At 38.7% G+C, this 16322-nt stretch overlaps 2 protein-coding genes across 2 annotated transcripts; both read right to left on the bottom strand.

Annotated features, from left to right (window-relative positions):
• Positions 1–626: 626 nt before the first annotated feature.
• On the bottom strand, positions 627–4153 carry LOC117144269 (mucin-5AC). The gene is given in 4 exon segments (XM_033309374.1): positions 627–919; positions 983–1120; positions 1177–2284; positions 2287–4153. Coding segments are annotated over 4 exon segments (3354 nt in total). The 3' UTR covers positions 627–678.
• A 791-nt stretch (positions 4154–4944) lies between these two features.
• On the bottom strand, positions 4945–14896 carry LOC117148675 (voltage-dependent calcium channel subunit alpha-2/delta-3). The gene is made up of 11 exons (XM_033316217.1): positions 14145–14896; positions 9107–10436; positions 8850–9026; positions 8716–8793; positions 8277–8653; positions 8065–8213; positions 7506–8011; positions 7194–7436; positions 7038–7131; positions 6540–6961; positions 4945–6344 (listed from the first exon to the last, which is right to left on the bottom strand). Exons 1-11 carry the CDS (start codon positions 14306–14308, stop codon positions 6234–6236), a joined length of 3651 nt encoding a protein of 1216 aa, XP_033172108.1. The 5' UTR covers positions 14309–14896; the 3' UTR covers positions 4945–6233.
• Between the last annotated feature and the right edge of the window lie 1426 nt (positions 14897–16322).

Below are 16322 nucleotides of genomic sequence, written 5' to 3'. Positions count from 1 at the left end.
TGCAAAAAAAAATTAAACCTTATTGTAAACAACAAATTAACAAATTATATTGTGTGAAATGGAGACGATGAAAAGCACGAAGAAAAAACACAAGCCGAAAATAAAAACAAATTTAATGCTTATAAATAATTTATCCAAAATATTGAATTGTAATTTTTTAAAATGTTAGTCATTACAAGAAAATAAAAATGATCTATATTAAAATTAACCAAACACTTTTGTTAATCCCTGTAAAATCGACAATCTATTTTGTACAGTTCAGGCAATATTATTTTGGATAAAGAAAGCATTCGAATGTGGAATGGGTTTGATATTTATTTGGTATCATTTAAATTGGCTAAATTCGAAGGTTCCTCTATTCGATGGACTGATGATCTTCTGCTGGAAATCGGAAAGGAGTACGAATCCTTGAAAACTAACAGGTTTTGGAGATAGTTTCACCAAAAATATTTCGACCAAATAAATTTTTTTCGATGTACTACCAGGTGGTGATACAAAAATTTAGATTAAGATCAAAAAACTGCACTTACATATTTATTTTTATTCTATTTTCTTTCAAAGATTTTATTTTAATTATTGACCAAACGGAAGGAAGTCGATAATTGGTAATTCATAGGACCCTCTGTAAAATTAAATCGCGTATATACATTATTTAACATTAAAGTGTTGATAAAAGCTTTACTTATGTGGCAGTATTGGTAAAGGTTCCGGGAAACTCTCATGCATTGCAGAAACTTCCTCATTAGTTTTACGTTTGGAAGGCAACTGTTTTAGTCCTCCACTTACTTTAATAGCAGATAGTTTTAATGGGAACTTTTTTATTTTCGATCTTGCAGAATTTAAAATCGATTTAGGGATGTGACTATATTGATTTACTTTTTTTCGGTTTTTAATAAATTTGTCTTTGTTGTGGTGTCTACTATAGAATACGGAAATTCTATGTAATTCTTATATTATGAATGCGTTATTTATTAATGCTTACATTTTCTCCTCTTTTATATCGCCGTTTCTTTTTTGTATTTCCCGGCTTCCTTCCTTTCGTATAGTTCTCGGCTTAGCAATAGGTTTTGTGCGCCGATCTATTGGCTTGCCACTAAGAAGTTGAAGAATTTTTTCCATTCTATAAAAACAAAAATAATAAATATATTTTTTAAAATATGTGCAATATAAAAATACCTTTCCTCTTGAGATTTTTTAAAAGCATAGAAGTCATGATATAATGCCATCTTTAATTGCTGAATTGCGTCTACAATTGGCTGGAGATTGTTTGATACATCACTTCTTAGATTATTTATTGAGGTTGGGGTAGAAGAGTGTTCTGTTGTTGAAGTATTTGGTGTGGAACTTGTTAAGGCATTCTGTGTTGGTGAAGTTGTTGATATGCTTTGGGTGGTAGAAAAAATTGTACTGTATGTCGTTGAAAAAATTGTGTTGTTCTGTGTTGTGGATTGCGTAGTACTACCATCCAACAATACGTTATACATCATTTCAAAATCATCAAGTAGCTTTAACAATTTTTCCATCGTCAAGTCGGTAGTATCTTCGTTGGGATTGACTGTTGTGGAAAGAAGAATTTCCAACTCAGCTGAATCGCCGTTTACTGAATCAATATTGCCCGCGACGATTTGCTTTAGTACAGCTTTTAGTCTCGATATAAGCATTGGTGAAAGTTGACCCTTCGACTTGTCGGCTAAAGATTTCTGAATCTTACGTAATTTTTTTAAAAGTTCAACAATGTTTTTGATTTTATCTTTATATGAACTAAGAGAACTTTTTTGACTAAGGTTAGTTGAGTGAAATATGGTTGGGGAACCCTCTGTTGTTGAAAGGTTAAAATGGGATGCTGGGTTTTCTGTTGTTGACTTGTTGTATGTAGTAGAATGAATATTAGTGGTCATAGTTGTTGAATTGTTGGATATAATTGGATTAGTGTTCTCTCCCGTGCTTTGTGAACTACTCTTTATATTTTTCTCGTCGGTAAATTGGGAAACCGAGCTTTCTGTTGTTGAAAGGTAAGGAGTAGTAGACTGGGAATCAGTGATCAATATTCTTGTATTCGTTGCGGTGAATTGAGAAGATGTGTTCTCATCAGTTGACTGTGTGGTGTCTGTTATTTGTGTATTATTTGAATGGATGGCCATACTCTCTGTTGTTGAAAAAGTTGTTGAGGCAATAGTAGTTGAGTTGGTGGTATTAATTGATCTATTAAATGTGCTTTCTGTTGTTAACTGGCTGGTACTTTTTATATTATTTTTATCATTTAATGAATATACCAGGTCAGACCTGTCTTAATTAAATGTTTCAGACTTTTAGACTCATCGCCATTAATCTGGTCTTTAAAGTCATGTGTGATTGTAGTAAGATAGGGAGTAGTGGTTCCTGTTGTTGAAAGAGTAGTATTAAGCTGAGAACTCGTTCTCTCTGTTGACAAATAATTAGATATAGTTGATTGCAAGTTCGTCGTCGATGTTGTCGACTTGGGGGATGTCACTGGTTGGAAAGAAGATTTTTCTGTTGATTCATGAGTCGTAGAGGTTGGCTGGAAACTTTTGCTGTCTCCTGTTGAATGGGTGGTACTCGTAATATTTGTTGGATCACTGAATTGATTGATCAATCCTTTAAGTTCTTTGATCAAATGTTCCATAACCTTAAACTTATGGCTATCCTGAACAACAATATGTGTAGTGACTTCATAGTTGTTTTTTGTTGGATGACTAGGCGAACTCTCTGTTGTTGAATGACTAGAAGTAGATGAATGGGAATTAGTAGTCAATGTTTTCGGCGTAGTGGTTGTAAAGAATTGGGAGGTAATACCACCATCTGAGGAATGAGTGGTAGTCGTTGGCTTTTTGGTGGTACTTGAAAATTTATGTTTGCCGTTATATTGACTGATCAGCTCTTCTATACCTTTAATCAAATTAAACATGTCCTTAAATTTACTTTCCTCTGTTATTAGATTTGTAACTTCATAGGTGCTTGTAGTTGGATAAGAAGTAGTGACCTCCGCGTTTAAATAAGTGGATGTACTCGGATGAGTAAAGGTGTTTTCCGTTGTGGTATAAGAAGTAGAACTTGAAGTTTTACTTGTTTCATCCATTTGATTAATAATGTTTCTTAGTCCCTTTATCAAATTTCCCATGATATTAATTCGATTGATATTTTCGCCTACAATAGGATGAGTTGAGACAAAAGTGCTTGATGTTGGATAGAAAGTAGTGGGTGAATAAGAGCTAGTAGTTTGTTGGGAACTACTACTTTCTGTTGCTGTGAAACTTTCCTTATCATTTAACAAAATCACCAGTTCCTTCAGGTTTTTATTCAAATTCTCCATGATCTCATTTACATTGGCAATGTTGTCCACATTCTGATTTGTATTTTGAATAGCTTGCGAAAATGAATCAATTAGTGATTTTTGGGTCTCTATCCACTTGCTTAATACGGTCTTAGTACGTATGCTGGTGCTACCTTCCCTCAATTGCATTACTAATTCAAGTAATTGCTTAAGCATATCTTTTAAAAGTATTATATCTCGAGGGGTCATATTTATATTGGTATTAGGATCATGACCTTTCAATACATCGGTGATCGACTTCACGAATGAATCTAATAAACTGCGCTGATTTTCCGCCCACTGTAGGATCAGTTGGGATGCAGTTTCGCGTACCTTTTCTGCTCCTGGCTTATCCTGCACAAATCCAGATCGATATTGTCGCTGCAGTTCTTTATGTAAATCTTTCATATTCTGTAATTCTTCGTTATTATAATGAGATTCGGTTGCTTCAGGAATTCGGAACGAATGGGATACTGTTTTAGAATCTTGCAAATTCTTTTCTGAAATGATATTTTCCAATTCTTGTGAATCTCCATTCTGTTTGTAATCATACCTTTCGGTATGAAATGTTTTATTATATTTGGATGAATCGTGGCTCCCTTCTAACTGTGATGGATATTTTATATCGTCAAGATCTAAGTATGATGATGAAACAGGAAATTTTGGCAACAATTTAAGTTGCGGTGGATTTGGTGGATCCTTATCAATAGGGTTCCTTTTTTGAATGACGGGTGCTAAATAATTTCGGTGTTGATCCTTGAAAACTTGTCGATCTTGCGCATCATGCTCAAAAGGAAACTTGTCTCTTTGATGCATAAACATTCTTCCATGTTGATTTGGAGAAATATAATTAATTTTGTTTCCTTGATTCGATATATAATATCTTCCATTGGAGTATGGATTCGGAAATAAATCTTTAGTGTGTTGTTTGTGCACATTTCCAGTGTCAATATCACTTAACTGTAAAGGAACTTTTTAATTTATAATTCCCAATTGTAAATTTTTCCTTACGCTTGCTTTAATTATTTTTAAGAACACACATAACAATAAAGTCTTTAAACGAATAGAGTACATTGTTAAAATTTCTCTGGCAATTGAGTAAACAAACCGTAATATTTCATATACTATATAAAGAAAAGAAAACCGTTGATAATAAAATTTGTATTAATTTTCCGCCGATTTTCTGCTCGAAAACTTTTTTCACTTATAACTGTAAAGTCAATTGCTTAAGATAGAAGGGTTGTGAGGAATTTAAGAGGGTTGCTTAAGGTATAAATATTAAAAACACTTACCTTTATAAAATCCATAACAAATGAAAATCATTTAAATATTTGTCGACGATTAGTTCATTTATTTTGCTAAGGAAATTTAAAATGTTTATCGATTCTTATTATTAGTGGACATGTCATATACATTGTGTATACGTGTCGAAATTTAATAAAATGTGATTAAAAAGAGCCTATAACTCATAGAGATGAACATTAACTTGATGATGAACTTGCAGCAAATCCACGTATACCATTATAACTAGATTTTGTTATGTCATATTTTTTATACATTTTACAACGTTTAAACACTCCAAAAAATAAAGGTTGTATTAGTAATTCAGTTTGTTTAAAAAATTACATTTAATAGTTAACTGTTTTCATTTCATTTTGCCATTCATCTCAGCATCTTAGCTCACCTTTAAAAACTCCGTCTTCTTTTGATTTCATTTCCTTGAAAATAATCTTAATTTAAATTGTCTTCATCATAATATTACATATTTTGTTTTAGGTTTCTAGGCATAAATTCATAAAGTTCATAAATTGTTTCCACATTCGAAATACGATACAAAGGCAATTAGGTTGGTATTCATTTAAGGTTTGGTTTCCCCTTCAATTTTCCGTGTAAATCTTGCTAAAGACTTTCGACTTAGTGTAAGGCCTGAAGAGCGCTGTAAATTATAGATGGGGTTTTCGAACTCAGTATTAAATAAGTATTGCATACTTTACAGGTGGTCCTATGCTTGGTTTTACAAATCTGTGCGTTAACTTGCCGTTTTAAAAACATTACATTCAATAAAGTACACTTTACAAAACCGTTGGAAAACATATGAAAAATGTTCGCCGCATTATCATTAAATATTATCTATTGTAAACCGTTTTAGGCTGAGTTCAAAAACGAAAACCATATTTAATCTATTCGGCTTTGAGAAATCGCGAATATTCCTAACAAAAGTAGGTGTTTTGTGTATTTTTTTTGCTTCTCCATCATTTTACGTGTTTTATAATATTTATACGTTTTTATTGTTGTACAAAATCAACTAAGTTTTATAAAATTACAAAAATAATTGTCATTCGAATTATTTTTGTTCGCATTTACTAATTTTTTGCTAATTTATTCATTTAATATTTGGCATTGGTTGCACCATATTAATCTATCAAAATAGTCCTTGAAACGTGGGTTCTTTTTCTATAGGCGTTAGGTATTGTATATATAAAAAAACATTGCATTCATTAAGATTCTAAGAAACTGTTGAAGGAGCAGCTTGGAACAAGGAAACTCATCGTGTGAAATCGTTGGTCTTTAAGTTGTCTCCTCTGTTTACAGCGGCCTCCATCGTTCACTACATTTTTAAAATAAAGTAAGACCCAGTTTCATAATTTTTGGCGCAGTTTGTAAGTCTAAAAGTTGAAATTGTTCTTGCTTATAGTGGTTTTAGTACCGAAGATTGTGACAGTTTTTGTTTGTTTTGCGCTCTTGTTAAACATTCGACAAAGTATTGGACTACGGCATAGTTTACGATCTATAGAAAACAAAAAATATATTTATATATATGTATATGTATAAACAACAAACCGATCGTAGTCGCGTATAGTACATAATAGTTGTATAATGTATAGTTCTGTGTACATTGTACCTAACGCATAAAGCTGTGCGTCAGGTAAAACACTAAAATTATGGTCAGCGGCATTAGCTGAAGCGTCAAAACCAGCCGCGAGGCATTGCCGCAATAGGTGTACAGTTCCTCCTAAATAAAAGGTAAATAATAGTATTTAATTTAAAATCTTAATCACAATAATCAATCATAAGACAAAAATAAGAGCGGATTGTGGGTGCTAGAGTGAGTGAGACTTGCGATATCTCTTTATTTCCCGAAAGCTCAACCTTTATACGGACCGACAGAAGGAAGGACGGAAGGACATGGTCACATTAAAATACTTACATCTTCGTGTACCGTATAACACTCTTCGATGCGCCGCCGTTCGTAGAAGCTCATGTTGAGCTTATAGCAGGGGAATTCTTTGTCGTATTCCATCCGCTGGGGTTCGGTGGTCAGGCGAACGCTACGCGACGGCATCAGGACATTGACCACCACCAGCACCAGATTGGAGTTCGGGATCTTCTTGACCAAGAAGGGTCGAGTTGAAGGCGCCTCCACAAAGTCATTGATGCCCACGAGGGCAGATGGTTGCAGTGCGTAAAGAGTGGATCGCTTGTCACACGCCTTATAGATGGGATCGGGTTCGGGTTCATCGAACATGGCGTTTTCGTCGTCGCTATCATCTTTTGGCTTCGAAGCCGAAGACTTTCCTCCATCACCGACGGCCACGTACTCGTCTTCAATCTCATCTGTGTATTCCATAACTGAAAGAGGGATCAAATGGGATTACAGGATATAAGGATATTGCTCCACATGTTGTTGAAAGAATCTAGCACTTACACGGCGCTCCATCAGCCCACCATTGAATCCTCTGGTATTCAAAGAAGAGTCGGCCTACTAAATACTTCCAGGCGAGGCTTAACAATCGAAGAGGCTGGAACGGAAATATATATGAAATATTGAATATATGATTAAACTCAAATTGGCAGGACTTACATGCAGCAGACCGTGTCCATCGCTACCCGCTTTTGGCTCCTCCTTGCATTGCTCCTGGTAATCGTATACCTCTATGCTGAGGAAGATGCCCCTTTCCACCATCGCAGTCATAACATCGCCGTGGAACTCGCCAAAGAACTTGCCAGTGGTGTTGATATTCTGTCCAATCACGATGTACGCATTATTGTCAATCACCACACAATCCACGTCGTCATCTGTGCAGATGGGCAAGCAATGGTTGCACTATAAATGCAGAAGGAAAAATGTAAGTAATCTACAAAACATAAAGTTTTAATTTTTTAATCGACTCACATGATCCACTGCGGTGATGCTGAAGAAGCGCTCCCACATGCGGGCGTGGGAAAACTGGAAGCCCACTACGCAGGCGGGCGCCTCCTTGCCGCCGTCCCTCGGAAAGATGGCATGTGAGGCGGTGACCTTGACCTCGCTGTCCTCCATGGGATCATCGTAGTACTTCACCGAGTAGACGAAGCTCTCCGATCGATCCTCGTGATGCTGCAGGATGGCACTCTTGTACCAGGTCTCATCGATGGCCGTGGTGTGGTAGTCCCCGAATTCGCGATCCGTGTCCACCTCAACCTCTCCGAAGATAAACTGCCACCGGGTCAGGCCACTCATGGTGGCCACAAATCGCAGATCAGCACCGAAACGCTCGATCAACTGCCGTTCCTCGTCGCTCTCGAAGCGCCAGACTCCGTAGCTGGAGTTCGTTACCTTGGCGTCGAAGATGAGCAGGTTCACCAGCTCCTTGTTGCAATAGTAGGCATCATCACCCAGCGTTTTGCGCCCACAGTTTACTGAAAATAAAAGCCATTTATTTGTTCAGTACCAAATTAATTGGCACACTTACGATCATCTTTGTCGTCCCAGTCGGATTCATCCTCCGCATATTGCTCTGACCACTTCCAATCGTTTTGCATCTTGGCCAGAAACTCGCGCAACTCCGCCTCAGGTGTTTTAAACTCATGACCCTCCAGATAGTGGTATTTGCAATAAACCCTGCACATTTAATAAAATATTTAATGTTTTTATAAACTCAAGCAGATTTAGATTAACACCCACCAATCCGGATGAACTTTCCAGTTTTCACCGATGAAGAAGTTTGATATATTTATCTTCATGTGCTTGTTCTTGTCCACCTCCTCGCCAACTTTGATCCAAGTTTTGCCATATTCGGTGGGCATTACGATGCCCAAAGTGAATGGGGTGTTGGGCAGCGGGGCAAAGAAGTAGTCCTGCTTCTCCTCGGAAACACGGCGCATCTTGTCATAGTGAAACTTGACCGATATGCTCTTGAACTCATTGGCTTCGTGGCGCACCATGGCGTTGCGTATGTGTAGAATAGATTCGCCCGGTTCCCGCGGACTTTGGTCCTCGAACAGGTGCTCCACTTCGGTGAAATCGATGCTGTTATAGTTGGGATTCATCTTTCCATTGGTCTGGTGTGGGTAATATAACAATATACATATATATCAACACCATTTGACAGCAATCAACTTACCCCAATGGGTCGTAGATCAGGATGCAGCAGAACATATCCATTGTTGGACACCACAAAAGAGTAGCCATTAACACCCAGCTGGAAAATACTTCCCAATTAGCATTAAACATTTTAACTAAAGTCCCTATTCCCACCTTGTAGGGCAGTGTCAGCTTGTCTATGTCTTCCACGGGCACGTCTGTTCCAGCGACTCCCAACAAACGTGCCCTCGGATTGGTGCTGTTCGCGTGGCGATAGAAGCGATCGAAGGCGGGCACTCCCACGGATATCATTAGGCGAGGTCGTTTCTCATTGGAAGTTTTTGGATCGTACTGTATGGAAAAATATAAATAATATTGTTAATGTTTATATTTCCAACATATTAAAATATTCCCAGAATTCAGACTCTAACCGTTTTGTCGGTGAAGGCGTGCGTCCAGGTGGGCGGATGCTGTTCGTTCTGCAGCACCAAGGGCGTGGCAATGACATCGACGTACTTGAGCACCTCCTCGTGAACCTCATCCAAAGTTTGGACATGCGAGTAGTAGCCCCGATTGAGGCAGGCCATCCACTGGATTTCGCGCACCTTGGTGACCTCCTTGCCCAGCAGATAGGTGAACACACGGGTGTCCATCTGCGAGGTTCCATTTTCGCCATTGCCCCAGTTGTACTTCTGAAAGACTTCGGTGGTATTTCCAGCCACTCCGTCGGTGACCAGCATGATGGCCTGGTTGCACGTCGAATTGGTGACACAACGGCGACTATCGTAGTATTTTCGCAGCAGTTGGAAGGCCGTCTCGTAGGCCAAGGTGAGATTAGCATATCCTTCGGGATCGTCCAACAGTTCGATTTGCTGGTTGAAGACCTCTATGTTTTCGGGTGTCGCCTGAACGAGGGCTCCGTTGAAGCAGGGTATTATGTCATTCACCTCACTCGAGTACCGCAGAATGGTGAAGAAATCATTATTGGAGAAAGTGTCTAGGATGCTGCGAATGGTAAACTTTGCCACATGATGCCGGAAGCCCGTCATTGAACCCGAATGATCCAGCAGGATGACAATGTCCTTTGAGCACGTGGCTGTCTCAATGTACCAAGACCTCTTGCGGCAATCATAGGTGTCGGCATCATCCCGATTTGGTCTGGTATCAGTCCATTGGGCAGCCGGATAGTGCCGCAGGATTCCCGTATCGGAGCCAAAGTACTGCCAAGACAAGGCCGGATCGGACTGGTAATTCTGCCGGAACACCTCGTCCAGATGTTCGGACCACATTATGGTCTTCAAGACACGCTCCGATCGATCCCATATATTCGATGGCACGTGCACCGAACTGTGTTCCGTGTCCACTGGCGTATTGTAGAAGTGTGTGTCCGGATTCAGCTCCATATTCCGATACATCCAGGCGAACTCAGCCTCATTCGGTTCCAGCTCCTCGGAACTGTTTCCATTGAAGGTCGAATACTTGCTAGAGAAGTAGGTGAAGTTCTGCAGCGCATAGGTGAGATTAAACTCAAAGTTCTCGTTCACGTATTCCGCACGCTCCTGGATGCAACGCACCGCGTCCATCTTCCTCGCCAGCATTCTGCCCACATTTTTCGTTATCGACTTAATCAGTTCGGTGCCGTTTTTCAGCTCCACGCGGGCATTGTACTCCTTGTACTTCTCCTTGATCTCCTGCGACTTGGTGATCTTCTGCGCCAGCGCGAACAGCTCGTCGCCAAACTGGGTGGCCCACTTGCCGACGCTGCAATAAGCAAAACATTTGGTAAATGAATTGTTATAAATATATATTACTATTATTATAAATTATCCAAAACTATAATGACTATTATATCATAAATTCAATTATTTTAGCTTAATTTAATCTGTGATCTTTATGATGTCGCATTCAATACTTTTACAGGACTTCTTTTTGGTTTTATAAAAATCATAAATAAAGAATAAGCCATTGAAATTGTAAGGTCCACTTTTGTACTTAATTGGTTTGGTTATCCCTTCACAAAACTGGTTTTTTTCTGGCACCGAACATGCAATCCCATTAAAATCTATTCTGAGTTATATCCCCACGCAGTGCAAAGCAGTAAACAACACTGTCCCGATGTCAAAAGTGCGCCAGCGAGGTGTCAACCACCTGTCCGAGTTCCACTAATTCAATTAGCGCACATGTTTGCCAGCGGTGTGTAGGGGCGTTGGGTGGATTGTGGGTGGTGTTCGCATCTTCCTTGCGCCTCGCACCTGGCCACAATGCGGTGACAACGGCGTCTTCCTGGCAGCGCAGTCGGCGTTCCACCACGAGCAGCTGTTCCGAGTTGAGAAATCAACAAGTGCCTGCGCGCGCACTTTCGCTCTTTTCTCGCTCTCTTTTCTTTTACTCTTAAAGGAAAGGCTTTCTCTTAGGAATGTGAGATGTTTTCGGGACGATTCCATTAGTTAATGCATTCGAATAGCAATAAATAATTAAAATATAGATTGCTAACGTTTAGGCATTAAGAGTTAAAAATAACTTTATAGTTATTAGAAAGGTGAATTATGCACAAGACAAATCTAACTAATCACAGATTAGAAAATATGAGCATTAAGTAACGTTCGTATCAAATTTATAAGGTTTTGTTAGAAGATTCGGAAACAACTAATTGTAATATAGGGGGATAATCATCAATACTTTCATTTGATTTTCTTTTTGGCAATCAGTAGTGTTGTAAAGTCTAAATATTTACATTTCAAAGCCCTTTAAGCCATATTGCATTGACTTGAAATGCAATAATAACGGCCACTTGGCATTTGATAACCCGGTTAAAAAAGCAAACACATACATGCATTTTAGCCATTTAAGTTTTTAGCCACAGTAGTTTTTATGTTAGTGTATACTAGAAAACGTGTAAATAATTCATTTAGCCAACTGCATTTGCCTGACAACCGTTCGCGTGAGAGTTTGGCATTAACTATAAACATTTAAAGGCATTCTATGCTGCTGCCTGCGCATGACCGCACTATTTTCTACCCGCTCTTTAGCTCTTTTCAGTGCGGGAAATCTCTTGACGTGGCTTTTGATGTCGCCGACGCAGCCGGCGGCGCTGTTTCGGCCATTTTCATTTCACTTCTGTCGCCGACGTTGCCTTTGACACAGTTATTCCGCCAGCCCCGAAGCACCCCGATATATGCCCCAATATATATACATATACAGAGGTGGTCAAAAGTATTTACACAACGAGCTTTTTTTTCAATTAGTTGACAATTGAAAAAAAAGCTCGTTGTGTAAATACTTTTGACCACCTCTGTATATATATTCCCCGCACACTCTCAAGTGTTTTGGCCCGGTCGGCGCTCGGTGAAATTGTTTTTGCCGCTGGTTGGTAGTTGAAAATGAACGATGCCTCCTCTCTGGCTTTTATTGCGTTCTGGAGTTGTTCAATTAATTTGCCCATATTGCTATGTCGTATCTCGTTTGTCATTGTTTTAGATGGCCCTTGTTAGCTGCGGCCACGGAAAATGGGAAAACCCTAAGCACTCGGCGAAAATGTATCACTTACAGAGCGGTCATGGGATCGCTAACGAAAATGAAATCTCGTCCTAACAAACAAAATTTTCCCTGGAAACATTTAATACGCGCATATTTGAACAATATTTTCTGTTCAAGATTGAATTTTTATTACGCTTCCCTCGGGCATAAATTGCTATATTCTATTAAAGCTCGACTGGCTGCAATGCGCCAAAAATCCCGATTTCCCATTAAATATTCTTTGTAATGCGAACGGACATTAAACGATTTTCGGTCTCTGCTCTTTTTCATGCCGCAATTTTGTGGCTATTTAGTAGAGCTAATTTGGTTGGGGAAATTTTATTATGGGGTTTTTGGTCTTTAATATTTGATTATTTATCTATCCATGATGTAGTTCGCTAATTGGACATTTACTTTATTATAATTTATGTGCACCGCATTACTTTTTATTAGTCATTTAGACTTGCTTGCGTATTTACGCAAAGATAACTATACCTATAATCTTTTCTGTTTTTCAAAATGTATATTCTGTTATATATTACTTTTCACTGAAAATATATTTGCTTCGTTTATTTAAAACGTATTAATCATGAGGGCCATAAGCTTTCGTTCGCAAACAAAAGAGAACAGATTTTGCTTTCCCTAGGTCCCCGTTCACTTTAATTAATCGTAGGTATTTTGGCGATTTGTTTAGTGGCCTCAAACAAAATGCCCCATAAAATATTCATTTAGCGTAAATAGGCATCAGTGATTGTACCTTTTCGCGTCATTCGAAAAGTCAGCATGTCAGACAAATAATGTTCATGTGACTTCATAAAAACGTGGGGCACACAACAAAAATTGCGACCCTCTAGCAAGGGAAATAATATCAGGGGGAGAAAAGTCTAGAGAGCCAGAATGAGTGAAAATGCTGACGCACAAAGTGAAATAAAATTGTTCGAAACAAAAGACAAGACGCTTAAACACGCAACGAAAAATATTGCCATTTAGACCATAGGAATACCTTATTAGGAATATGATATCTTGGTGTGGAAACGAATATAAATTCAGTTTTCCAACTAACCACGTCTATTGTTCCATTGATGTGTTTAAGAACATGTGTTTTAATTAACCAAAGTCCCTAGTCAATGCAAAATCATATTTTCATGCAATGCATTATTAGTTTAACACAAAAGCTTTGCTTGTAATATTATGTAGTCTGCTTAATTTACAAGCTAAAATTTATAGATGCAAATGCCAAAGTGAATGTGTTTGTGAAACCCAAACTAAGTACGAATCATTGTTAGTGGTTGTTTTAACAGCTTATCAGCACAGCTCAATATTCACATGTAGCAAATCATTTGCACATCCCTGCCTTGAAAGCAACTTAAGCTGATTCACAGGAATTTGTAATTTGGTTGAATGAAAATCAGGAATTAAACCAACTCAAGTTTTGGGCTACTCAAAAATCAATGACCGAATTAAATATAGTTATCCTTTCAGTTAAGTTTTCGTTTGATTACTATTGCTTACTCGAAGGGAAATAATGTTGAAAACTACTACGTTAGCAATCCACTAAATATGGGCAAAAAAAAAACCAAAATATTACTTTGAAGTTTTAAGAAATAGGTAAGCACTTTGAATTCACCCGCTGTTGCGTGAATATAAGCTTATTCATAGCTGGCAGTCGAAAAAAGCCCCATTTTATGCCCACAGGGAATATTGTGTAGACGAATAAAAAGCCGCGCGACAGGCAACGAAATTAGCATAAAATGTACGGAAAAATTAACGAGAGACGGTGACAACGAGATGAGGGCGGCGGGCACGCCCCCTAATTGACTGCGTTTCAAAGACCCCATTCCCTTTGTCCACAAATTAAAATCCTTGCGTGTCTCTTAAATGTAAATATCCTGCTGACCAATTCCCACCTGAGAGAGAGAGGGGGAGGGGGTGGGTGGCAGTTGACAGACTTACGCTTCATCCGCCGCCGAGGCCTCCGCCCAGTGGGTGGTGAAGGGCGTGGGGAAGGTGCCGCCATGCGGCCCGCAAATCAGCAACAACAACAGCGGCTGGGAGAGAGAAAATGCGGTCAAAATGACAGCGAAATGTGTCATCAACTTTTCGCATAAACCAAACATTTTTCTCGCATTTTCCTTGTGTTTTTTGTTTTCGATTCGATTCGATTCTCACTGGTATTGTTCGTAGGGACTCTATCGTGGCATTTGGCCCCGTTTCTGGTCAAGCAGGCAGGCGGTACACTTTGAAAAACACGAAATACCACTTCAAAATTGATATACAATTTAGGGTGGAGTCGCAACGTCGACGGCGACGCAAGCAGAGCTTTTCTTTTCGCTCTCCACCGCACACAGGCACACAAACACGCCGAGCGGGATACGGGGCGTATGCGTAATGCGAATAATAATAACGATAATAACTGCGATTAACGCGAGTCCGTGGAAAGTGCGATACTATTCATTTCATTTTTTTTGGTGCGCCTTTTGAAAAGTGGCCACGATTTTCGTAATTTATTTTCGTATTTTAGTTTTCCTCAGAGCTGCGTGCGTTGAAATTTTCTATATATAAACGGCGGGGCTCCGAACGATTTGATTACACATATGGAACACACTGTCGCTTGTGACTGTATGTGTGTGTGTGTGTGTGGACGGGCGATGTTAAATTTTGCGCGGTCTTAGCGTTTTTCCGTGCCACGAGCCGCCGATGTCGAAGAGCTGCGAACAACTGATTTCGGATTTCTGGCAAACGTAAAATGCCAGCTACTCTCTTTGGGACAATCCTTGCTCTTTAAAGAGAGAGTCCTATTTTTAGTCTCCCTCCTTGTTTACATTTGGAATGTCTAAAACAGCTGTTTTCGTGGTTTTTCCTTTATCTATTGATTTTGTCACAAGGGAAACGCGTATCTTCTTTGTGCCGCTTATTCACAACAGAGAGGCGAGTTTTACACACTTTTCAAAGAGCTCTCGAGAAGAGAATTATCGAGATTCTCACACCTCAAGAGTTTTTTAAATAATTTTCGATGCCTATGGAAGCTATTTGTAGCTTTTTAGATTCAAGGGACTGGTATATTTGTGTAAACGAATTTTAAAAAGAGGTTTATTTGGTGTTTTGGGCGAAGTAGTTGGTCAACTACTTTTTTTTATTTATTTTATTATTAGTTGGTTAATTTTAGTTTTTAATACATTTTGGTGACCATTTACCCGAGTGCTTTAAAAAGAAAACAAGAGACTAAGTCTTAATTTCTTCTGATCCAGCTTAACAAAAGTAATTCGTACCGTAATTTAATCTGTAAATTTATTTTTAGTGGAAATGACTTTGAGATCTATTAAAATTGTCCCTTTAGCGCTATCTCCTTGCGAGTATTAATTAATTCGTAAGACACAATCGTATGCCACCTGCATATTTCATGAACCTCAAAAACAGACTTTTGGGGCCCATCATCTTGCCATAATTCCGCCTGAAGTATTCAGCCTGCGTTTAGCAACAAAATCCAATTTCGGTTAGCGCAAAAACCCAAAAAAAAAAAAACCGAGACACACATGCGAAGCGGCAAAGTTCAAGCGCGCCTACCGCACATCAGTAGCATATCCTCACCGAAAAACCATCCGTATATGTATGTATATAAGCACACACACACATGCACATAGAACCTCTGGCAAGGACGTGCAGGATGCCAAGCACCAGTTCACATTTATGAGGAGACAGGGTCAGAGCAAAGACACTAGAATAACAAGATGCGTAACGGCCATACATTCGTTTGGAACTATGCAGCCACTTTTTTGGTGAAGGCCAAATTTGCTCTCTTTCCGCTCGCTCACGTTGAGAGCGTAAGAAATATAAAAATAGAATTTGCTTGCTTGTGTGAGTAAAAACAAGAGACGAGAACGCGTATATGTGTGCGTGTTGTGCTAGAAGACGATTTTCGGACCGAAATCAATTCTGATCGAAGAAACGAATTTACATATTTGGAGTTGTGGCCAATTTCGTAGCAATATGATGAAATAAAATAAAAATTCCCTGACTATTATAATAATTATTATAATAATAATTAAAGCAAATACAAAGGAAATTATTATAACTACTGTAATTTGAAACATAAATTTTCGAAAAAGAAGACATAACATTGAGAAATAAATA

This window comes from Drosophila mauritiana, chromosome 2L, assembly GCF_004382145.1.
Source record: "Drosophila mauritiana strain mau12 chromosome 2L, ASM438214v1, whole genome shotgun sequence".
Lineage (NCBI taxonomy): Eukaryota > Metazoa > Arthropoda > Insecta > Diptera > Drosophilidae > Drosophila > Drosophila mauritiana.
Note: the sequence above shows the minus strand (reverse complement) of the source record. Positions and strands in the feature narration are given on the sequence as shown.